This window comes from Cherax quadricarinatus, chromosome 56 (assembly GCF_038502225.1).
Source record: "Cherax quadricarinatus isolate ZL_2023a chromosome 56, ASM3850222v1, whole genome shotgun sequence".
Lineage (NCBI taxonomy): Eukaryota > Metazoa > Arthropoda > Malacostraca > Decapoda > Parastacidae > Cherax > Cherax quadricarinatus.
Window position 1 is genome coordinate 4,948,022 of NC_091347.1, and position 26,168 is coordinate 4,974,189.

The 26,168-nt window shown below is 38.6% G+C and overlaps 1 protein-coding gene across 1 annotated transcript in view; it reads right to left on the reverse strand.

Moving 5' to 3' along the window:
* Positions 1–2,440: 2,440 nt before the first annotated feature.
* The window catches only part of LOC128700668 (Histone acetyltransferase Tip60), a 92,968-nt gene continuing 69,240 nt past the window's right edge, over positions 2,441–26,168 (reverse strand). Inside the window, exons 8-10 of the mRNA XM_070096979.1 lie at positions 5,987–6,080; positions 5,092–5,254; positions 2,441–2,864 (exon numbers count right to left, since the gene is read on the reverse strand). Of these exons, the coding sequence (XP_069953080.1) occupies positions 2,648–2,864; positions 5,092–5,254; positions 5,987–6,080 (474 nt within the window). The 3' untranslated portion in view covers positions 2,441–2,647. The remainder of the gene's footprint in view (positions 2,865–5,091; positions 5,255–5,986; positions 6,081–26,168) is intronic.

A 26,168-nucleotide genomic window follows, 5' to 3' on the forward strand; every position in this document is an offset into this window, starting at 1 on the left:
CCTATTATCAGAACTTCTGCACTTTGGGGAAACATATAAGGGCATAGCATCAACATGCCAAACAAATGAAGCTAGGTTCATTTTTGAGACTTGTTCTTCATTCAACACCTCCCAAACCATCTACCAGTAGGCCCAAGCCATCTATGTAACCTCAGTCATCTCTATTTGCTGAACTGTCTATATCTTCCACACCAGCTGTGATGTTACTACTGGAGTTTTACACTTCTCTGACTTGGAATAAGTTATTCTGTGTCACCACTAGATCACACAGGAATACTGTTCATCTGTAAGCTCATCTATCAATCAGAAAACGTAAGAAAAGTCACTGTTACTGTACACTATGCATTGTACAATACTTTTAACTCTTTTTCTTTTCTGGTACAGGTACTGTACTGTACAGTATTGCATTGTAATACTGTACTCTGGTTTATTCTTACAATGTCCAGTAGTTCATTAATACAGTCGACTATGTCTGCTTCCTTGGTTGTTTGTCCAGTAGTTGATTAAGTGGACTGTCTGCTTAATCAAAACTTTCACTATAATGGATTTTCACTACAATGGACACCCCTTCCCCATTAATCCATTATACAGAGGTTTTTCACTGCATAATCCTTTGGTATAGGTGTGGTGGGTTCCTATTGGTTTGGTCCAATTTTTTCCAGAAATGTGAAATATTTTGTATTATATTTTTCTAAAGCTGTTATCCAAAATTATTTTATATTTCTCTCATAATAAAGATAAACATACTAAACTACGGAAAAAAAAAACTCCTCCTCCTCACATAGCCTAATTACGAGAGATATCTGTCTTCATGTCAAGTTTTCATATTGGTCAGTCACAATGACATCCAATTAATCATTGGATGATTAAGAGAAGCACTCACTGTAGTGTAAGATGCAATACAAACACATACAGGCCTTTAATATTACAGTAATTGGGTATGTAAGCCAAGCAGGAAAACTGACCTGTTACATGACATAAGCCAAGGTTCTGGACGTAAAGCAGTAGGGTTCGTACAGCTTGTCAGGCAGTTGTAGCCCTTTACTCCAATGACAAAAGTGAAATTGAATATGTGCAAAAAAAAAAAAAAAAAAAAAAAAAAAAAAAAAAAAAAAAAAAAAAAAAAAAAAAAAAAAAAAATTTACACGGTATTTTAATTGCACAACAACTGAGGAAGTAAGCTGCCATAGTCATTCTCAGCTTGCAGACCATCTCCTGTCTCCAGTTGGGCAACAGCTCTATTTATTGATGATCTCTCTCCCCCAGCTATACACAGTGCACCACCTTCTGTTTGTGTTTCTAGTTTCTCTCCTGGATAGGAAAAGCTTTGTGGGTTACCTCAATATCCTTGCCCTTGCATGCAGGGTAACTGGATGTGTCACAAAGTTGTGGCTTGAAGTTCATATTAATCACTTTACTCAAAATCAATTACAGGAAAAATAATTATTAGTTGTGTGAACCTTGAGCTACACCTGTAACAAGCATAAAGTTAGTCCAGTCATTGAGCTACACCTGTAACAAGCATAAAGTTAGTCCAGTCAAAGACAATATGCAAGAAAGAAAAGTAAAAAGTTCATCTTACTACAATTTACAAAGAAAAAGGTGAAATGTGTATCCCACTATAACGTACAAGAGTAAAATACTCGTCTCCCTATAGTTTCACTGGAATTATCTCAAAGACATTAAAGTGTCACATTAAACCTGTATATTTAAAAAAAAATCTAAGAAGGGGAAGCAACTGACTGACCACTCTCTCAAAACTCACAAGCAATTATAATGTCTTATCCTGAGCTGCATTTATGTACAGGTGCAAAGTTATCTGAACCTATTCCTCCTCACCTCAGTACAGTGCCTATATTCTGAAAGAGGGGTGGAGATATTGCAATCTGGAGAGGCATCTGAGCTGTAATGTCAGCACATCTACAACAAAACAGTTACAAAGTGGTGAAAGCGTTTTTTCTGTTTCGGGTCATCCTATTGCAATAAGACAGCCAGTGTGTTAAAAAAAATAGTAGAAAAGATCTGAAAGGCGTAAAGATGCCAATAAGCATGTAGTACAAATACAGTGGACCCCCAGTTAACGATCTTTTTTCATTCCAGTAGTATGTTCAGGTGCCAGTACTGACCGAATTTTTTCCCATAAGGAATATTGTGAAGTAGATTAGTCAATTTCAGACCCCCAAACATACACGTACAAACGCACTTACGTAAATACACTTACATAATTGGTCGCATTTGGAGGTGATCGTTATGCGGGGGTCCACTGTACTTATAGCAGTACACAAATAACCCGCACAAAGGAGAGAGGAGCTTACGACGACATTTCGGTCTGACTTGAACCATTTACAGTATTGGGATATTTTGGTGGAATATGTATTTAATTAACGAAGTCTGACTGTTTAGTACTGACATACTATTTGTAAATAAATATACAGAGTACTGACTTTTATTTTAATTTATTGGTTAAAAAATGCACAATATTTTATTTCACTTGTGTATAATACTGTACATGTAGATATATTTATTTCTAAGTTTACAATATTTATATACATTATCACTGCACTATGTATTTATTGGTATGCATACATGCAATTCAGGTAATGTACTGTACTGAGGCAATTTTTTTTTTTTACGATTCCTCTATTAATTACCATTTTCCTCTCTTCGCCCAGTCTTTCGGGGTCCAGTGTAAGTATTTCGAGTCAATTCTGATTTTTCTCTTCTCCATAATTTTTCTATGGCTTTCAACTAAATCTTTATTTAAAGTTAAAATGTACTGCCCACGATAATAATTTATTAATTCTAAATTAGTTAGTGTCGATATAACATCTTCCTTCTTGATGCTTGTCTGCTCGCAGATCTCACTGAAAATATGAAAAAGTATTATAAATGTTTGTTAATATCTCTTAATTTTTTTATATACACTACAATAAACATTAATATTAATACAAGACAATGTGTAAAGGGAAACCATTATTAACCCTTTGACTGTCGAGACCCCAAATCCTGAAGTGTCTGTGTCACAAAATATTCGAAAACAAAAAAATTATTTTATCTTATGAAATGAATCTTTTCCCGATGGTAATGACACAAAAAGTATGAAATTTGATGGAAAACTTATGGAATTACGCTCTTGCAAAGTTAGTGATCTCGGAGATATATATGCATCAGTGATTTTGCCCACTTTGAGCCCTATTTTTAGCCAATTCCATTGCTCCAGTTGACTAAACTCATAGCTTTTCCTTTAGAACTCCATTTGTTCTATTGATTGAGTACAAAAAACTGCCCATTTACCGATTTCAACTACCCAATAAAATGGTCAGAAATTGGCAATTCAGCCAATTTCAAGCAAATTAAAAAAGATGCCAATTTCAAAATAGGGTCCAGAATAAACAATGCAGACATTTTCGGCACTAAAATAACATTTTCTCTGTTCATTAGTCACGTCTCTAGGCTCCTCTTACATTACTCTTGCTTTCTATTTTGAATTTTTATTCACACAAAAAACAGAAGATTTACTGTTATGCAGACTACTACATTACTGTAATAATTGTATAAATAATGTCAACGCATTTGTGACTGCTTATAAGAATGGCTAGTTGGACACTTACTGGACGGTGACGTCATTTGTTTACTCTTGGACATTGGCAAAAATTGAACATTTCCACTACTTTGAGCTCAATTTCAAGGTCCTTTTCATCATGAAACCAATCAAAACTATCTCTATTTCTGTAATATGTCTTTCATTCTATCAAATGAGACCAAGAAAATGAGAATATAACCATAAATACATGAAAATACACCTCAAAGTCAGTGTTTTAATCCAAAAACACGGTTTGAGTTCTTTTTTCTGATTATGCACTGCGTGCTGCAGAATTTTTTTATACTGCGCACACTGACCACACAGACCCCTTCTCTCACATGTGGGCCTACCAGCTTTCTCCTGCTTGATTTGAAGCCATTAGAATTTTGGCGTATTAATACGTCACCAGCACTGGCTCGTAAGACGTATACATATGACACTAACAGTCAAAGGGTTAAGATGTTTCGCCCAGGACTGGACTTGATCAAGAAATACTCAAAGTTCAGTCCCTGAACAAAGTATTGTCAGTGTCAAAACATTGTCATTCTCACTACCTGTCAGCTTATGCCATTGTTTATACAAAAGGATTGGAATCCTGGAGATGCTGAATGCAGTGCCTGTATCCTAAACGAGGTGTGAGTGTTGCAATTTCACGTATCATATAATTTGAACTGTTATGTCTATACACTTACGGCAAGACAGCTTTTGAATGAATGATAGCAAATATTTCCTTCTTGGGTCAACGTACCCTGGGAGGAGATGGTTGGTGTAGTTAAAAAATAAAAAAATTGCACGTCACAAAAGTGGTCAGATTTATATTTAAACTGCTTAATTTTTGTTTAAACAATAAGTAACTTTATGACTAATTTTAAAAAATTTCTTGTGTGGGATGAACTTTTTAAAAAGTAATGTTCTTAACTCATTGCAAGTAGTGTTGTAAGCCCTACCTAGTATGAGGTGCTGTCACTCTTTGTTAAGTAACAGGTATTCATCCTTTAATTTATCATTACAGTATTTTGTTTTTAACACAGCAATTTCATACAAGACAGTGACATCCACTATTAATTCTGACACTATTCCTACACATAAGCAAAAATAATGCTTTTATCATAAATGATTTCAGCCACTGGAATTTGCAAAAATTTTCAATAATCATTACCATCTGTGTAACCCAACATTCTACCTTTTCTCCATGCTTATTAGATTATCTGTGAAATTAAATTTTGATGGTTATCAAAATCAATCTAGTCCTAAGACTATGCTTTGGTGAATGCATTTGTGGTCTGCAGGCCCACAGATATCAACCCAATTGATTAAAAACCTCTAATTCCTTTCTGACTAGATTCTACATCTACTGTATTTCTCACCCTACTACGTTATTTTAGTTTGCAGACCAGGGGCTTGACCTTGGAGTATCTATTACCTTTCTATGTAGTATATAAAACAGCAACTAACATTTAACAAACAGAGGCAATTATAAAACTAACTTCAACCAAAAGCAGACCCACTTGATTGTTAATTGCGGCTTTTCTTGCCCTTCTTGAGGTTTGAGTGCTATTAGGATCTCGAGTATAGTCTGTTTCCAGTAAGATCGGTAAGAGAGTAATCCCAAGTCACTGAGTGGCTTTTCTGGTGACCCTGTCTTGCCTTCAAATTTTGAAAGTTCATAACCTGCAAATATAAATTTCAAGAAATTGAAATCAAACCTTACTGTAATGAATTCCTACTACAGCCTCTCCTCACTTAACAATGGAGTTCCATTCTTAAGACCACTTTGGTAAACAAATTTGTCACTAAGTGAGGAGCATACTATAATGGTAGTGGGTTTGTGTCAACCATCTTTGATATTGTTTTAATGTCACCTCTGCAGCATTTATAACATTTCTGGTATATTTTTAAATGTTTATACAGCAGTGTACTGTATATTGTAATAAACAGGATAGAGGAAAGCAGCTCTAATATACATTATTTAAATATGCATACTGAATCATCTGTAAACGAGTACGTCGCTAAGTGAGGAGAGGCTGTATTTACAACAGAGATGAATTCTTAAAGAAAAACAATAATCCCCACAGACTTTCAAATGGAAGTTTATAATCTCAAATAATAATACACTATGTATGTACATATGCATCAAAAATTTACACAATATGAGGCTTATGCTAGATTAGTTATTTTTGTTACCTAAAAGGAGAGTGAGGTGTAAAACACTGTACAAGTGGAATTCAAGCACTTTGTTTTTTGTTTTTTTTTTCAAGAAAATTTGACACCAAATTATGAGTAAACTGAAAATGGATAAAACAGTGCTTTTATGTGGAAAATATTTAAAATCTATTTTGCACCAATTTTTTGAGAAATTGTTAATTTTCAAAGAGTTATCCAAAATAAAAAACTTGAACTTACTAAATTCAATAAGAAGCTTTCCATAACCTTTTCGCTGATAAGGAGGCAAAGTTAATATACAGGCCACATTGTAGTCTTCTGATGATTCTTTCTCCTGGAAACAAAATTAAACTAAGTCATCTGTTATCTTTTAGCAGTTCTGGGACACATGTTCTCCATAGTCTGGTCTCAGACCAAACCTATTAAGTTGGATAGGAAATATAATCTGATTAAGAAACACATTGGCCATTTCCCACCAAGGCAGGGTGGTCTGAAAAAGAAAAACTTTCATCATTATTCACTCCATTACTGTCTTCCCAGAGACATGCTTACACTACAGTTATAAAACTGCAACATTAACACCCCTCCTTCAAAGTGCCGACACTGTACTTCCCATCTCCAGGAATCAAGTCCGGCCTGCCAGTTTCCCTGAATCCCTTCATAAATGTTACCTTGCTTACACTCCAAAAGCACGCCAAGTCCTAAAAACCATTTGTCTCCATTTGCACCTGTCTAACACACTCATGCACGCTTGCTGGAAGTCCAAGCACACAAAACCTCCTTTGCCCCGTCCCTCCAACCTTTCCAAGGCCGACCCCTACCCCGCCTTCCCTCCACTACAGATTCATATACTCTCAAAGTCATTCTATTTTGTTCCATCCTCTCTACGTGTCCAAACCATCTCAATAACCCCTCCTCAGTCCTCTGGATAATAGTTTTGGTAATCCCACACTTCCTCCTAAGCTCCAAACTACAGATTTTTTTTTTTTAACAAGTCGGCCATCTCCCACTGAGGTAGGGTGATCCAAAAAGAAAGAAAATCCCCAAAAAGAAAATACTTTCATCATCATTCAACACTTTCACCTCACTCACACATAATCACTGCTTTTGCAGAAGTGCCCAGAATACAACACATTGCCCTCAGCCATGACATCTCCACTGCCTTCAGCCTTCTCCTTGTTGCAACATTCACAACCCATGCCTCACACCCATACAAGAGTGTTGGTATAACTATACTCTCATACATTCCCCTCTTTACCTTCATGGATAAAGTTCTTTGTCTCCACAGACTCCTCAGTGCACCACTCACCTTGTCAATTCTATGATTCACCTCATCCTTCATAGACCCATCTACTAACACATTCACTCCCAAATATCTGAACACATTCACCTCCTCCATACTCTCTCCCTCCAATCTGATATCCAATCTTCCATTACCTAATTCTTTTGTTATCTTCCTCACCTTACTCTTTCCTATATTCACTTTTAACTTCTTTCTTTTCCATACCCTACCAAACTCATCAACCAACCTCTGCAACTTCTCAGAATTTCCCAAACAGTGTCATCAGCAAAGAGCAACTGTGACAACTCCCACTTTGTGTTAGATTCTTTATCTTTTAACCCCACACCTCTTGCCAACATCCGAGCATTCACTTCTCTTACTACTCCATCTATAAATATATTGAACAACCATGGTGACATCACACATCCCTGTCTAAGGCCTACTTTTACTGGGAAATAATCTCCCTCTCTCCTATGTGCTCTAACCTGAGTCTCACTATACTCGTAAAAACTTTTCACTGCTTTCAATAACCTACCTCCTATTTCATACATCTGTAACATCTGCCACACTGCCAACCTATCTACCCTATCATATACCTTTTCCAAATCCATATATGCCACAAAAACCTCTATACCCTTATCTAAATACTGTTCACCTATATGTATCACTGCAAACACTTGGTCTACACACCTCCTACCTTTCTTAAAGCCTCCTTGTTCATCTGCTATCTTGCTCTCCATCTTACTCATAATTCTTTCAATAATAACTCAACCATACACATTACCAGGTACAGTGGTATCTTGAATTTCGAACAGCTCCCAACTCGAACAATTATGTAAGTGTATTTTTGAAAGTGTATTTTTGGGGGTCTGAAACGGACTAATCTAATTTACATTATTCCTTACGGGAACAAATTCGCTTGGTAACGGCACTCAAACAGCCTTCTGTAACGAATTACGGTTGAAATTTGAGGTACCACTGTATACTCAACAGACTTATTCCCCTATAATTTTTACTCTCTCTATTGTTCCCTTTGCCTTTATACAAAGGAACTATGCATGCTCTCTGCCAATCCCTAGGTACCTTACCCAATTCCATACATTTATTAAATAATAGCACCAACCATTCCAAAACTATATCCCCTCCTGCTTTTAACATTTCTATCTTTATCCCATCAATCCCAGCTGTCTTACCCCCTTTCATTCTACCCACTGCCTCACGAACTCCCCCACACTCACAACTGGCTCTTCCTCACTCCTACAAGATGTTATTCCTTCTTGCCCTATACACGAAATCACAGCTTCCCTATCTTCATCAACATTTAACAATTCCTCAAAATATTCCCTCCATCTTCCCGATACCTCTAACTCTCCTTCTTCTAAAAGCTTACTCACTTCGCAACAGATACAATTTTCTTCGTGATTGCATCCAAGAAATGGTCTTACCAAGATCTACTCCTCCTCAAATTGCCAACATCAAATCTCCTTTATCCGCTACAGCTCGGACCTACTTTGAAGAGTGTGCAGATGACTTAAACAATGCTACAAAGGAAGCTTTTCTCCAAGCCAGAACACTAGGCACAGCACTCCGGGGCAACATGAACAGACGCACCGCCGAAATCATTCGCAGCAGAGTTACCACAGCGAATGTTCAACAGAAGATCAGACTTACTAGGAAACTACAAACCCTCTGCAATAATAGTCATTGGAAAAGTTTAGGAAGACCTGAAATTATTCAAAATCTTCCATCTCGTCCACTGTCAACCACAGAAACTGAAGCCCTCAGCTTAGGCCTCAAATTCGCAACAGGAATTACGAAACCAAAACAAGACCTCAATTTCATCGCCAAAAACTACAGACACAATGACTCCGACTTCCAAAAAGGTTATCTTCAAGGCATCATCTCAGCAGCCATCTCAACACACAGCTCCCCAGTCATACCTCGACGTTACATCAATGCACTTAAAGGTTTAGCAGAAGACACGGCCATCAGGGTCACCACCGCTGATAAAGGAGGTGGTGTTATTATCATGAACACTGACGATTACAGGAACAAAATGCTCAATCTACTTAATGACCCAGATACCTACAAACCTCTCACAACTAACCAAGTGGACAACCTTACTAAAACTTTTCTTCAAAGGACTCGCCACATTCTGAGGGACTCAGAACAAGGGAAGAAACTTCTGCACACCATACCCAGCAACACCAGACCTACCAGAATGTACGGCCTGCCAAAAACTCACAAGCCTGGTATCCCACTGAGGCCCATATCCTCGGGAATAGGCAGTGCTCCCCATCACCTCTCAGGAATTCTCGCAAAACACCTCTCTAAACTCTTGGGCACTATCAGTCCAGCACATCTCAAACACTCGGGTGATCTTCTCAATCGCATTTGCAACATCAACATCAGGAACAAGAAACTTTCCAGCCTTGACGTAACTTCCCTATTCACCAAAGTACCTACTACACAAGCCATCGATCTCTTGCTCAGGAAAATTGACGATTCACTTGACCTTCCTATTCCAGCCAGCGATTTCATCAACCTTGTTGAACTATGTGTTGGCTTTACATGTTTCTCTTTCAAAAATCACTTCTTTCAGCAGACTTTTGGACTACCCATGGGTTCGCCACTTAGTGCAGTCTTGGCGAACCTATACATTGAACATCTAGAAGCCGAGCGTTTCTCCACCATTATTCCTTCGTCTGTCACCTGGCTCCGTTATGTTGACGACATTCTCCTCATAACTCCTAGACGCTTCAACGTTCAAGCTCTCCAAGACAAGCTCAACCAGGTTGAGCCCTCAATCCAATTCACACTTGAAGAAGTCGACAACACTCTTCCTTTCCTTGATGTTCTTCTCTGCAAAGCTGACCATGAACTTCGTTTTCAAGTCTATCAAAAACCCACCAACCAAAATGATCTTCTCCACTTCTACTCTCACCACAACACCAAAACTAAACGTGGTGTAATTATAGGCTTCTTCCTGCACTCACTCAGAATCTGCAGCAATGAGTTTCTTGAGAAAGAATGCACTATAATTGAACAAGTATTTTCCAAACTCCACTATCCTCGTCACTTCATCAGAGACTGCAGACGACGGGCATTAAGCATCTTCAACACACCCAGAGAAGACACTGCCGAGAAGAGATACACAGTCCTCCCCACCAACTCCATTGCCAAACACATTTCCAACATCTTTTCCAATACCTCATTCCAAGTATCTATCTCAACAACCACGACCATCAAGGACATTACCAGTAATAGACAGGACAAGCTTCCATCCTCTGCAGGGATATACATAATCCCTTGTAATGACTGCAGCAAATTATACGTGGGCGAAACATCAAGGGACCTCCAAACACGTATTTTAGAACACCAATACGCAAGCAGGTCTGGCGATACAAGGAATGCCTGTGTACAACACTGTAGTTCACACAACCATTTAATAAACTACAGAAACTCAAGACTTATCGCCAGAGAAGACAACACTCAATAACGAAGAATCCTGGAATCATCGCTTATCTCTATATCTGACAACTTCAACCAGAATAATGGCTTCTATAACATAGCTGAACCACTTGCCAAGAAACTTCTTCATCGCTATCCCACATAAGAACAAAGGAATGGAAGAACACTGCAGATTGTCTGCTCACAAACTTATCCAATCTCCCTTCCAAGCTACCCAAGATTTTAGACTCTATAACCCCACTCTGTACATCATCAGATGCAGCATTCTCCACCTGACCTCAGCATTCTGAACATGACTATAAATACTCGCGTACCTTCCACCCCAGGTAGATCTGTTTGTGACTTGAAAAAGCCCACTGTGTGGGTGAAATGTTGTCAATAAAGGATCACATTATACTGCATATGTGTTTATATTTCCACCTCTAACTCTCCATTTAATAACTCTCCTCAACTATTTTTGCCTAACAAATCCATTCTTTCCCTAGGCTTTCTCAACTTATTAATCTCACTCCAAAACTTTTTCTTATTTTCAACAAAATTTGTTGATATCTCACCCACTCCTTCAACATTATTGCTACCCCTTCCTTAGCTGTAACTCTCTCAGATACTCCTGACTTAATCACGTTTATTTCTCCCCACTGAAACTCCCCTATCCCCTTCAGCTTTGTTTTACTTAGAGCTAGGACATCCAACTTCTCATTCATAACCTTTGCAATCACTTCTTCCTTATCATCTGCACTACATCCACACACATTCAAACATCCCAATTTTATAAAGTTCTTCTTTTCTTTCTTTTTAGTAATTTATACAGGAGAAGGGGTTACTAGCCCACTGCTCCCGACATCTAGTTACCTCCTACGACACGCATAGCTTACGGAGGAAGAATTCTGTTCCACTTCCCCCATGGAGATAAGTAGAGATAAACAACAACAAGAACTAGGAAGAAAATAGAAGAAAACCCAGAGGGGTTAGTATATATATGCTTGTACATGCATGTGTAGTGTGACCTAAGTGTAAGTAGTAGTAGCAAGACATACCTGCAATCTGCAAAACAATTACAGGCTTATGTTTCACACTCATTTGGTAGGATGGTAGTACGTCCCTGGGTGGTTGCTGTCTACCAACCTACTACCTCAATAAAGAAATGTGTACATATACTAAATGTAAGTAGAAGTTTGCAAGATTTACCTGTCATCCTACATGTTTATTAGACAGAAAGAAAAGATCAACAAGTATACAAAAAAAGTATTCAACATACTTTCATTTCACACTCATCTGACAGGACAATAACACTTCCTGGATGATTGCTGTCAACTAATCTACTACTTACTTAAAAAAGAAGAGAAGAGAAACTTGAAAATCCTAGACATATGATAAGGATGATTGTTGAAATAAAGTGCAGGAGTCCCTCGATTTTGGCAATAAATACATTATTGGAATATGGTGCATAAAGCAAACCCAATATAACATGTACAATGTAGAAATACATTCAATGACTTTTCAAATTCCACATTTCTTGACGAATGCTTAAAAAAAGAAATCACTGCACATGAACCAAATGATCATATAAAAAATGAACTTGGTCAAAAAGCAGAAAAAAATTATAATCCGAAATTTAATCATAATCCCTATAATGCAAAATTAACAGCCAGAATTGGTAAAAGCTTCCATATTTATTGACTTATTTTTTACCAAAATATTATGAGCATACCACATAAGCATTAAATAGCTATACAACAACAAGCTAATTTTGTTCAAAAACAAATGAGAAAAAATAAAATTTAAAATTCACTCCCAATCCACTTGTCTTTACCCTCCCTTCTTCCATCAACCAACTGGCCTCTTTGTTGAGGTTGAAGTGCATTTATTACCATGTGAATGGTGATCTCCCTACTTATCTTTTATCCCTCCTTCCTCTGACTTTGTGATGGCACCAGCTGAGGCATGTACCTAATTTTTTTTTCTGACTTGGTGCAAGATTTTAATTGAAAACCAGCAATAGGATTTCATTAAAGATATGTTCATTGGATTTCCCATTCCCAAATTTATTGTATATTATTACTTACATTCATGGGGGTTATACAGGACCTGGGAGAATGTGAGGCATTTAGGTCTGATTTATGGAATAAGAGCACAGGTCTAATTCCTTTGATCGAGAGCCCCCTCACTCGCATGAAGGAAGCGCCCTCGAGAATTTTTTTTAAAATGTCAATATAAACCTATTTAGTGATATTCAGTGGCGCTGGGCTTGGGTGATTGCATAAGAGCAAATTTATACCACAAATGGGAAAATATCAGCAGAAATGAGGTTACCTCATAAAAGGAAATTTGGATAAAGAGAGGGGTCAAACCTGTATATGAATGAAGAATGAGAAGGCCAAAGGAAAAACTCAGATAAACAGGATTCAATGGCTGAAAACAATGATTAGCGTGTCTGGGAAGGTAATGTGACAATGGTCTGTGATAGCTGTTTTGTGGGTACTGAAAGGCAGAAAAACCATTATGGGTAATATGAATTTCCTCTACTGCTCTCCAACTAAAACACAGAGATTACTAAAGTAGTAAAGAACAAATATGAAAGAACTCTGTATTAGCTATCATGTCAGAATAGGTGCAGTAAGAAAATGAGTGGTGCAATGACCATGTGAGTTTTTTTTTTTCAACAAGTCGGTTGTCTCCCACTGAGGCAGGGTGACCCAAAAAGAAAGAAAATCCCCAAAAAGAAAATACTTTCATCATCATTCAACACTTTCACCTCACTCACACATAATCACTGTTTTAGCAGAGGTGCTCAGAACACAACAGTTTAGAAGCATATATGTATAAAGATACACAACATATCCCTCCAAACTGCTAATATCCCAAAACCCCTCCTTTAGAGTGCAGGCATTGTACTTCCCATTTCCAGGACTCAAGTCCGGCTATATAAAAATAACCGGTTTCCCTGAACCCCTTCACTAAATATTACCCTGCACACACTCCAACAGATCGTCAAGTCCCAAATACCATTTGTCTCCATTCACTCCTATCGAACACGCTCATGCACGCCTGCTGGAAGTCCAAGCCCCTTGCCCACAAAACCTCCCTTACCCCTTCCTTCCAACCTTTTCGAGGGCGACCCCTACCCCACCTTCCTACTCCTACAGATTTAAATGCTCTCCATGTCATTCTACTTTGATCCATTCTCTCTTAATGACCAAACCACGTCAACAACCCCTCTTCAGCCCTCTGACTAATACTTTTATTAACTCCACACCTTCTCCTAATTTCCACACTCCGAATTTTCTGCATAATATTTACACCACACGTTGCCCTTAGACAGGACATCTCTACAGCCTCCAACCGCCTCCTCGCTGCTGCATTCACAACTCAAGCTTCACACCCATATAAGAGTGTTGGTACTACTATACTTTCATACATTCCCTTCTTTGCCTCCATAGATAACGTTTTTTTTACTCCACATATACCTTAACGCACCACTCACCTTTTTTCCCTCATCAATTCTATGATTAACCTCATCCTTCATAAATCCATCCGCCGACACGTCAACTCCCAAGTATCTGAAAACATTCACTTCTTCCATACTCCTCCTCCCCAATTTGATATCCAATTTTTCTTTATCTAAATCATTTGATACCCTCATCACCTTACTCTTTTCTATGTTCACTTTCAACTTTCTACCTTTACATACACTCCCAAACTCATCCACTAACCTTTGCAATTTTTCTTTAGAATCTCCCATAAGCACAGTATCATCAGCAAAAAGTAACTGTGTCAATTCCCATTTTGTATTGATTCCCCATAATTTAATCCCACCCCTCACCCGAACACCCTAGCATTTACTTCTTTTACAACCCCATCTATAAATATATTAAACAACCATGGTGACATTACACATCCCTGTCTAAGACCTACTTTTACTGGGAAGTATTCTCCCTCTCTTCTACACACCCTAACCTGAGCCTCACTATCCTCATAAAAACTCTTTACAGCATTTAGTAACGTACCACCTAGTCCATATACTTGCAACATCTACCACATTGCTCCCCTATCCACTCTATCATATGCCCTTTCTAAATCCATAAATGCAATAAAAACTTCCCTACCTTTATCTAAATACTGTTCACATATATGCTGCAATGTAAACACTTGATCTACACATCCCCTACCCATTCTGAAACCTCCTTGCTCATCCGCAATCCTACATTCTGTCTTACCTCTAATTCTTTCAATAATAACCCTACCGTACACTTTTCCTGGTATACTCAATAAACTTATTCTTGTATAATTTTTAGTCTCTTTTGTCCCCCTTCCCTTTATATAAAGGGACTATACATGCTCTCTGCCAATCCCTAGGTACCTTCCCCTCTTTCATACATTTATTAAACAAAAGTACCAACCACTCCAAGACTATATCCCACCCCCCCTGCTTTTAGCATTTCTGTCATGATCCCATCAGTTCCAGCTGCTTTACCCCCTTTCATTCTACGTAATGCCTCTCGTACCTCCCCCACACTTACATTCTGCTCTTCTTCACTCCTAGAAGATGGAATACCTCCCTGGCCAGTGCATGAAATTACCGCCTCCCTTTCTTCCTCAACATTTAAAAGTTCCTCAAAATATTCTCGCCATCTACCTAATACCTCCCTCTCCCCATCTACTAACTCCCCTACTCTGTTTTTAACTGACAAATCCATACGTTCCCTAGGCTTTCTTAACTTGTTTAACTCACTCCAAAATTTTTTCTTATTTTCATTAAAATTTCTTGACAATGCCTCTCCCACTCTATCATCTGCTCTCCTTTTGCACTCTCTCACCACTCTCTTTACCTTTCTTTTACTCTCCATATACTCTGCTCTTCTTATAACACTTCTGCTTTGTAAAAACCTCTCATAAGCTAACTTTTTCTCTTTTATCACACCCTTTACTTCATCGTTCCACCAATCACTCCTCTTTCCTCCTGCACCCACCCTCCTATAACCACAAACTTCTGCCCCACATTCTAATACTGCATTTTTAAAACTCATCCAACCCACTTCAACCCCCCCCCCCCCCACTACTCATTTTTGCACTAGCCCACCTTTCTGCCAATAGTCGCTTATATCTCACCCGAACTTCCTCCTCCCTTAGTTTATACACTTTCACTTCCCTCCTACTTGTTGTTGCCACCTTCCTCTTGTCCCATCTACCTCTTACTCTAACTTTAGCTACAACTAAATAATGATCCGATATATCAGTTGCCCCTCTATAAACATGTACATCCTGGAGCCTACCCATTAACCTTTTATCCACCAATACATAATCTAATAAACTACTTTCATTACGTGCTACATCATACCTTGTATATTTATTTATCCTCTTTTTCATAAAATATGTATTACTTATTACCAAATCTCTTTCTACACATAGCTCAATTAAAGGCTCCCCATTTACATTTACCCCTGGCACCCCAAATTTACTTACTACTCCCTCCACAACATTTTTACCCACTTTAGCATTGAAATCCCCAACCACAAGTACTTTCACACTTGGTTCAAAACTCCCCACACATTCACTCAACATTTCCCAAAATCTCTCTCTCTCTCCTCTACACTTCTCTCTTCTCCAGGTGCATATACACTTACTATAACCCACTTTTCACATCCAACCTTTATTTTACTCCACATAATCCTTGAATTAATACATTTATAGTCCCTCTTTTCCTGCCATATCTTATCCTTCAACATTATTGCTACTCCTTCTTTAGCTCTAACACTATTTGAAACCCCTGACCTAATCCCATTTATTCCTCTCCACTGAAACTCTCCCACCCCCTTCAGCTTTGTTTCACTTAAAGCCAGGACATCCAGCTTCTTCTCATTCATAACATCCACAATCATCTCTTTCTTATCATTTGCACAACATCCACGCACATTCAGACTTCCCACTTTGACAATTTTCTTATCCTTTTTAGTAATCTTTACAGGAAAAGGGGTTACTAGCCCATTGTTCCCAGCATTTTAGTTGACTTTTACAACACGCATGGCTTATGGAGGAAAGATTCTTATTCCACTTCCCCGTGGATATAAAAGGAAAAGTAATAAGATGAGTATGTTTGTGTACAAGTTACATTGTGTACAAGTTGTCTCTACGTTGATACAGTACAATAAATAAAGAGGAACACTCCCATTCTCATGTAACACCATTTTTAGAAGAAATGACACTCTGAGTGAAGGCGTACGAAAGGAATAATCTTCTGATGTTGGGCTAGAGAAAACGTTATTCTTGCCGTCATTTTTACAAGTCGTCTGCCTACCACATCTCATATTTATGTTAATTTATTCTACTGTGGGTGTATTTACCATGTTTATGTGTTACATATCGTGCTCATTATATAATTTAAAAAAATATCATAGATGGATCAATGAAAATGTGTATATTAACATAATATATAACATTTAATGAGATTCAGTGATTATTATTATTCTTTCTTTCAACACACCAGCCGTATCCCAACGAGGCGGGGGTGGCCCAAAAGGAAAAACGAAAGTTTCTCCTTTTACATTTAGTAATACAGTATATACAGGAGAAGGGGTTACTAGCCCCTTGCTCCTGGCATTTTAGTCGCCTCTTACAACACGCATGGCTTACAGAGAAAGAATTCTGTTCCACTTCCCCATGGAGGTAAGAGGAAATAAACAAGGACAAGAACTAGAAAGAAAACCCAGAGGGGTGTGTATATACATGCTTGTACATGTATGTGTAGTGTGACCTAAGTGTAAGTAGAAGTAGCAAGACGTACCTGAAATCTTTCATGTTTATGAGACAGAAAAATGGACACCAGCAATCCTATCATGTAAAACAATTACAGGCTTTTGTTTTACACTCACTTGGCAGGACGGTAGTACCTCCCTGGGCGGTTGCTGTCTACCAACCTACTACCTTTATATGTACATGTATTTACATTAATTCTTAGGGAAATATTACTTCGGTTTTCGCCCTTTTCAGATTTAGGCCAACCTTCTGGAACAGATTACAACCGAAATCTGGGGTTCCACTGTACAGCAGGCAGACAGTTTAAAATTTGAAGCACATTTTGTGTAGATCGTACAGTGGTCTAAGCAACAGATCGTCAGGTCCCAAGTACCATTCGTCTCCATTCACTCCTATCTAACATGCTCATGCACGCTTGCTGGAAGTCCAAGCCCCTTGCCCACAAAACCTCCTTTACCCCCTCTCTCCAACCCTTTCAAGGACGACCCCTACCCCGCCTTCCTTCCCCTATAGATTTATATGCTTTCCATGTCATTCTACTTTGATCCATTCTCTCTAAATGACCAAACCACCTCAACAACCCCTCTTCTGCCCTCTGACTAATACTTTTATTAACTCCACACCTTTTCCTAATTTCCACACTCCGAATTTTCTGCATAATATTTACACCACACATTGCCCTTAAACAGGACATCTCCACTGCCTCCAACCATCTCCTCGCTGCTGCATTTACCACCCAAGCTTCACACATATACATAAGAGTGTTGGTACTACTATACTTTCATACATTCCCTTCTTTGCCTCCATAGATAACATTTTTTGACTCCACATATACCTCAATGCACCACTCACCTTTTTTCCATCATCAATTCTATGATTAACCTCATCCTTCATAAATCCATCCGCCGACACGTCAACTCCCAAGTATCTGAAAACATTCACTTCTTCCATACTCCTCCTCCCCAATTTGATATCCAATTTCTCTTTATCTAAATCATTTGATACCCTCATCACCTTACTCTTTTCTATGTTCACTTTCAACTTTCTACCTTTACACACATTCCCAAACTCATCCACTAACCTTTGCAATTTTTCTTTAGAATCTCCCATAAGCACAGTATCATCAGCAAAAAGTAACTGTGTCAATTCCCATTCTGAATTTGATTCCCCATAATTTAATCCCACCCCTGTCCCGAACACCCTAGCATTTACTTCTTTTACAACCCCATCTATAAATATATTAAACAACCATGGTGACATTACACATCCCTGTCTAAGACCTACTTTTACTGGGAAGTATTCTCCCTCTCTTCTACACACCCTAACCTGAGCCCCACTATCCTCATAAAAACTCTTTAAAGCATTTAGTAACTTACCACCTATTCCATATACTTGCAACATCTGCCACATTGCTCCTCTATCCACTCTATCATATGCCTTTTCTAAATCCATAAATGCAATAAAAACTTCCCTACCTTTATCTAAATACTGTTCACATATATGCTTCAATGTAAACACTTGATCTACACATCCCCTACCCACTCTGAAACCTCCTTGCTCATCCGCAATCCTACATTCTGTCTTACCTCTTAATTCTTTCAATTATAACCCTACCGTACACTTTTCCTGGTATACTCAGTAAACTTATTCCTCTATAATTTTTACAGTCTCTTTTGTCCCCTTTCCCTTTATATAAAGGGACTATACATGCTCTCTGCCAATCCCTAGGTACCTTCCCCTCTTTCATACATTTATTAAACAAAAGTACCAACCACTCCAACACTATATCCCCCCCTGCTTTTAACATTTCTGTCATGATCCCATCAGTTCCAGCTGCTTTACCCCCTTTCATTCTACATAATGCCTCATGTACCTCCCCCACACTTATATTCTGCTCTTTTTCACTCCTAAAAGATGGTATACCTCCCTGACCAGTGCATGAAATTACTGCCTCTCTTTCTTCCTTAACATTTAAAAGTTCCTCAAAATATTCTCGCCATCTACCTAATACCTCCATCTCCCCATCTACTAACTCCCCTACTCTGTTTTTAACTGACAAATCCATACTTTCCCTAGGCTTTCTTAACTTGTTTAACTCACTCCAAAATTTTTTCTTATTTTCATTAAAATTTCTTGACAGTGCCTCTCCCACTCTATCATCTGCTCTCCTTTTGCACTCTCTCACCACTCTCTTTACCTTTCTTTTACTCTCCATATACTCTGCTCTTCTTGTAACACTTCTACTTTGTAAAAACCTCTCATAAGCTACCTTTTTCTCTTTTATCACACCCTTTACTTCATCATTCCACCAATCACTCCTCTTTCCTCCTGCCCCCACCCTCCTATAACCACAAACTTCTGCCCCACATTCTAATACTGCATTTTTAAAACTATTCCAACCCTCTTCAACCCCCCCACTACTCATCTTTGCACTAGCCCACCTTTCTGCCAATAGTCGCTTATATCTCACCCTAACATCCTCCTCCCTTAGTTTATACACTTTCACCTCCCTCTTACTTCTTGTTGCCACCTTCCTCTTTTCCCATCTACCTCTTACTCTAACTGTAGCTACAACTAAATAATGATCCGATATATCAGTTGCCCCTCTATAAACACGTACATCCTGGAGCCTACCCATTAACCTTTTATCCACCAATACATAATCTAATAAACTACTTTCATTACGTGCTACATCATACCTTGTATATTTATTTATCCTCTTTTTCATAAAATATGTATTACTTATTAGCAAATCTCTTTCTACACATAGCTCAATTAAAGGCTCCCCATTTACATTTACCCCTGGCACCCCAAATTTACCTACTACTCCCTCCATAACATTTCTGCCCACTTTAGCATTGAAATCCCCAGCCACCATTACTCTCACACTTGATTCAAAACTCCCCACGCATTCACTCAACATTTCCCAAAATCTCTCTCTCTCCTCTACAATAACTTTTAAAAAACTTGAAATTTTGGAGTTTCCATACATAATGGAGAGACGTGGTGCTTAAGAAGCTCATGGAAAATGTAAACAAACCGGGTGGGGTGCAGTGACCATATTAGAGGAGGGTAGTCGTATAGCGAGTTTTGGTCATAATTTGAAATGTCCGTATTAGCAGAACGCCGTAAAGCAGGGCCCTACTGTATATATGCACTAGACACTGCACACTCACTCTATACTTACTGTTTACTATGCCAATTACAGTTGCTAGAGTTTATGAAACTCTTCATAATAAGGTTCCATATACAGTGGAATTTTTGCAAGTTTTATGCATGATGTTTTCATTGAATTTCTGGTAGGCTGGTCTACTGCTGCTCTTCATCAGGTACATATACACATTCAACATGACAATATCAAGAAGGTGAAAGAACAGTTTAAGGTACCACTCATTACTCCTACGCTCACAGTCAACATAACGAATCTGCATATCACATTTGTCTACCAAATGCACATTGTGTCTTCACCCGTTTCTGTTTTTCTTGCCCATCCATTGCAACTCATTCTTGTGAATAGCTGTCAACACTGTCACATTACATTTATTATGCCAACAAATTGACATGAAGTAGTCATCAACAAATACCAGCATTTTTTCTTTATTTAGTGTTCTTAATTTTGGCATATAACTTTAATTTTTCTTTTTTGGGCCACTCTGCCCCAGTGGGATACAGCCAGTGTGTTGAAAGAAGAAAAATTATTTTGGCATATGTTTCCTTGTTGCTCTGACTGTTCCACACTTCTGTACCATTTGCCCTTAGGTAATATGACAGCCAAGGATTTGTATACCAGTTCTTCTTTCAACAAACCAGCCACATCCCACCAAAGCAGGGTGGCCCAAAAAGAAAAACAAAAGTTTCGCTTTTTAACTTTAGTAATGTATACAGGTGCAGGGGTTACTAGCCCCTTGCTCTCAGCATTTTAGTTGCCTCTTACGACATGAATGGCTTAAGAGGAAGAATTCTGCTCCACTTCCCCATAGAGGTAAGAGGAAATAAATAAGAGCAAGAACTAGTAAGAAAATAGAAGAAAACCCAAAAGGGTGTGTGTATATATATGCTTGTACATGCATGTGTAATGTGGCCTAAGTGTAAGTAGAAGTAGCAAGATGTACCTGAAACCTTGCATGTTTATGAGACCAAAATAAGACACCAGCAAACCTGCCATCATGTAAAACAATTAGAGGTTTCCATTTTACACTCACATGGCAGGATGGTAGAATCTCTCTGGGTGGCTGCTGTCTACCAACCTACTACCTAGGATAAAATAATCACCTAACACAAAATAATGGTACCATATGCTATATCATCAAGTTGCATGCAAAAATTTGAGCACTGCAAATCATGAACATGACTTCCCTCCTGTTGATAACCCACACCACCTAGAGTTGCATTATGGAAGTCTTCCACCCCATTCTGTTTATCAAGTAAATCTGGATATTTTTTTCACTAATGGGTCTCTTGACATTTACCATGGCACCCAAGAGGAACATAGAGTGATGATGGAGGTACAAGAATAATAAGTGTGAGTCTATGACTATTGAAGAAAATGAGAGCAAGACATGTTTAGAAGTTGTGTTTATGATGAAAACTTATGGTGAGATTGGCATGAAAGAATAAAAATGTAAGTGTGTGCATTTAGTCGTTGTTATGCAGGGTTCTGCATGACACCGTATGTATATATAGTGAGAAGTGTGCCATAATAGTATGAATGTTATAATTGTAGAGCTCAATTTTATAATTCATAATGTGCATTTGGGGGTACTGTAAAGTACTTTAAATGGTAAATGCAAGGAAATCCTGCCAGGGATTTATTTTCCAACTGTGTTTGGTGAGCGGGTAAGCCTGAGTGGCGTGGCTTGGGACAGTCATGTGGAGGCAGCATAGACTGAAGGCTGGTGTCTGGGATGCCGTGTATTTAAGCTAAGTTTTGTAGTTGTGTACCCCTTTTGTTTAGCTAACTCAAGCCATAGGCTCTTCTATGGTTCACCTTTATGCTTCCCTAGGCTCTGATATGGTCAGGGTTCTGTGGGATGAGTGAGGACATAAGAGGAAATGGGGTCGGTAGTGGAGAAGAGAAGGACGGGCCTCGCTGGGCTAAGTGTTTATGTTTTGCTGGACTCTCCAGCCGCCTGCTCCTTGTGTACCATTATTTGGGCGTTGAGGATAGGAGATACAGGAAGATGTTCTTCTAGAGAGTGTATACAGTGTTATGCCTAATAAACGTCTATTTTCCTAACTAGAAATTTTGCATAACCCTCTGTGAACCAATCCACTGAAGTAATAAATGCTGGTTTAGTGCTTACTGTTTTGACTGAGATAGCCCTGGGTGGCCTGTTTCTGCCTGAGATGTGTGTAACTTTGCCTTTGCCCACAGACAAGGCCTTAGCCCCCAGGGGATCCCACTTTCTGCGTAACAGTCGTACAGTGAAACCTCAGTTGTCGAATTTAATTTGTTTCAAAGGTCAATTCGACATCCAAAGCAATTTTTTCCAGCAAGAATAATGTAAATAGAATTAATCCATTCCAGACCACAAATGACAATATAATTTATTAAAAATGTACTAACTACTATATAAAACTGTAAAAATGAATACTAAAAGAAACTTTAACTGATAACTGCACAGTAAATGAAAATTTAACTGCCTCTTACCTGTCAGAGAAGAGCTAATGGCATACTGAAAACAGGTGGTGTAGGAGAGGAAGGGGGGTATGTTATTGATTAGAAGGAGAGTCACCTGATATGTCACCTGATATGTCCTTCTGGTGTTGTTTCTCTTCTTTGTCTCTTTTCACCACTAACACCTTGTTCTGGCTCACTGAATCTTCGTCTCACTAAAAACCTGTGCAGTGAGGTATGCTTTATGTTTTGTTTTAACACTTATCTAAATTGAGACATTACACTGTCATTGTACATGTTAAAGAGACGGATGGCCACTGCTTTGTCTGGATGGTATTTTTCAGCAAACTCCTGCACTTCATGCCATTTAGCACACATTTCCTTGACAAGTGCAATGGGCACATCATCCTTTCCCTCCTCTTCCTCTGATGACAGCTCCTCTGCTGCAATCTGTTGCTGCTCCTTCTGAAGGTCTACAAGTTCTTTTGTGGTGAGTTCAGCTCTATGCTCCTTTACCAGCTCCTACACATCATATTCAGTCACCTCTAGGCCCAAGGTCTTCCCCAGGGATACAATATAACATTGTTCCTCTTAAAACCTCATGGATTTTTGGAATGATAAACAAGTAAGGGCTTCAATTTCAAGTCCCCACTTGCATTACTACACAATAACAGAGTGAGCCTGTCTTTCACTGGCTTGTGTACTGGCACTGACTTTTCCTCTTTAGTTATGTAAATCCTCTTGGGCATTTTCTTCAAGAAGAGGCCTGTCTCATCACAATTAAACACTTGGGGAGAAATCCCTCAGCCTTTACGCACGCTTGGAATTTAGTAACGGACTTTTCAACAGCCACTTTGTCAGCACTGGCAGCCCCCTCCACCCATGCCTAGTCACACTATGAATGCCACTTCTTTTCTTAAAATTATCAAACCAACCCCTACTAGCCTTGAAGGATTGCATTTCAGCACTTGTTTCATTTTTTTTCAGGTGGTCATCATGCAACTGCCTCACTTTTTCACAAATAATGGCCTCTGAACCACTATCAGTTTGTAGCTTTTTTGTTTATCCAAATCAACAAGAGTTTTTCAACCTCCTTAACCATTTGCGGCCTTTGCCTTGATATCACTTTCACGGCTTTCACAAGGTCAGCTGCCTTATTTTTTTTCCCTTTGGCCCAGTATCATGCTGATAGTAGATGCTGATTTATCAAAAAGTTTTACTATATTGACCACACAGAGCCTATCTTCATACTTCAAATAACTTCTTTTTTAAACTCAACAGAGCTGTTTTACAACTTTTCTCTTTGCTTTCATCTCATTATCCTTCTTTGGACTCATAATAAGAACATAAGAAAGGAGCACTGCAGCAGGCCTACTGACCCATGCAAAGCAGGTCCATGCCTCCCCCCCCACCCCCGGATTAGCCCAATGACCCACCTAGTCAGGTCACTTCCACTTAAGGAAGGAGCACGGCATCAGACCTAGTAGCACAAGCTAGTCAGGTCCAACTCACACCCACCCACACCCACTCATGTATTTATCTAACCTATTTTTAAAACTACACAATGTTTTAGCCTCTATAACTGTACTCGGAAGTTTGTTCTACTCATCCACACCTCTATTACCAAACCAGTGCTTTCCTACATCCTTCCTGAACCTGAATTTTTCCAACTTGAAACCATTGCTGCGAGTCCTGTCTTGGCTGGAAATTTTCAGCACACGCTATTTACATCCTCTTTATTTATTCCTGTTTTCCATTTATACACCTTGATCATATCCCCCCTAATTCTATTTTTTTTTCTAGAGAGTGCAGATTCAGGGCCCTCAGTCTGTCCTGATAGGGAAGATTTCTGATATATGGGATCAACTTTGCCATCCTCCTCTGTATGTTTTCCAGTGCATTTATGTCCATTCTGTAATAGGGTGACCATAACTGTGCAGCATAATCTAAACTAGGCCTAACCACGGATATATAGAGTTAAAGAACAACCTGAGGACTTCTATTATTTATACTTCTAGATATGAAGCCAAGGATTCTGTTAACTTTATTGCGAACTCTAATGCACTGTTGTCATTAACTTAACATTAAGATCGACAACACTCTAATTGCCAGACATAATGTGGGCAAATTCCTTGGCCTTTACCTCGACAACAACCTAAATTTCAGCGCCCATATCCAACACATAACGAAAAAAGTATCCAAAACGGTGGGGATCCTCTCCAAGATACGATACTACGTACCGCAAACTGCCCTTCTCACACTATACCATTCACTTATAAATCCATACCTCACCTATGCTATCTGTGCTTGGGGTTCAACTGCAGCAACACACCTAAAGCCAATAATAACCCAACAAAAAGCCGCAGTAAGAATAATCACTAAATCCCATCCCTGGCAACACACCCCCCACTCTTCATAGATCTAAACTTACTCCCTGTTCAGAACATCCACACTTACTACTGTGCAATCTATATCTACAGGACCTTAAATTCCAATGTTAACCTTGACCTAAAATGCTTTCTTGATAGTTGTGACAGGACCCACAGGCATAACACCAGACACAAACATCTCTATGACATTCCCCGTGTTCGACTAAACCTTTACAAAAATTCAATGTATTTCAAAGGACCTAAAATCTGGAACACCCTACCTGAAAACTCTAGAACTGCAGACACATTCATCACTTTCAAAACTACAGTTAGAAAACATCTTATCTCCCTGATCCACCCCAACAACTAACTGGTGGTTCAAAATTACACTCACTCACCCACTGACTATAAACCCAGAAATACTAATCTTAATCTTAAAATAATAAATTCTAACTAATCACAAGTTTACCTATGATACTCAAATATAGACACCTTGTATTGTGCCAAAACAAAAGCATTCACATTGCTAAACTCACAAATTATGATGTAGTCACTTAGCCTTAATACCATAATCTGTAAGGATTTAATGTTAAGATTTAATCTAAGTCTGCTTGAAATGCCTAGCCATGCTAGGTGTCCTAGTGGCCCCCTCTGTAATTAGTATTTTATAACATGTAAACCACAAAATACCCAAAACCTGTAAACCCCACATTGTAACCATTATAGAGAATAAACTTGAATTGAATTGAATTGAACTGCTAACCAGAACTCCTAAATCCTTCTCGCAATCAATAGTATTAAGATCTACATTATTTAGTTTATATGTGGCATGGTTATTTTCCTGTCCAACATTTAGAACTTTGCATTTGTCTATATTAAACTGCATCTGCCACTTCTCCGACCATTGCATCAGTCTATTCAAATCATCCT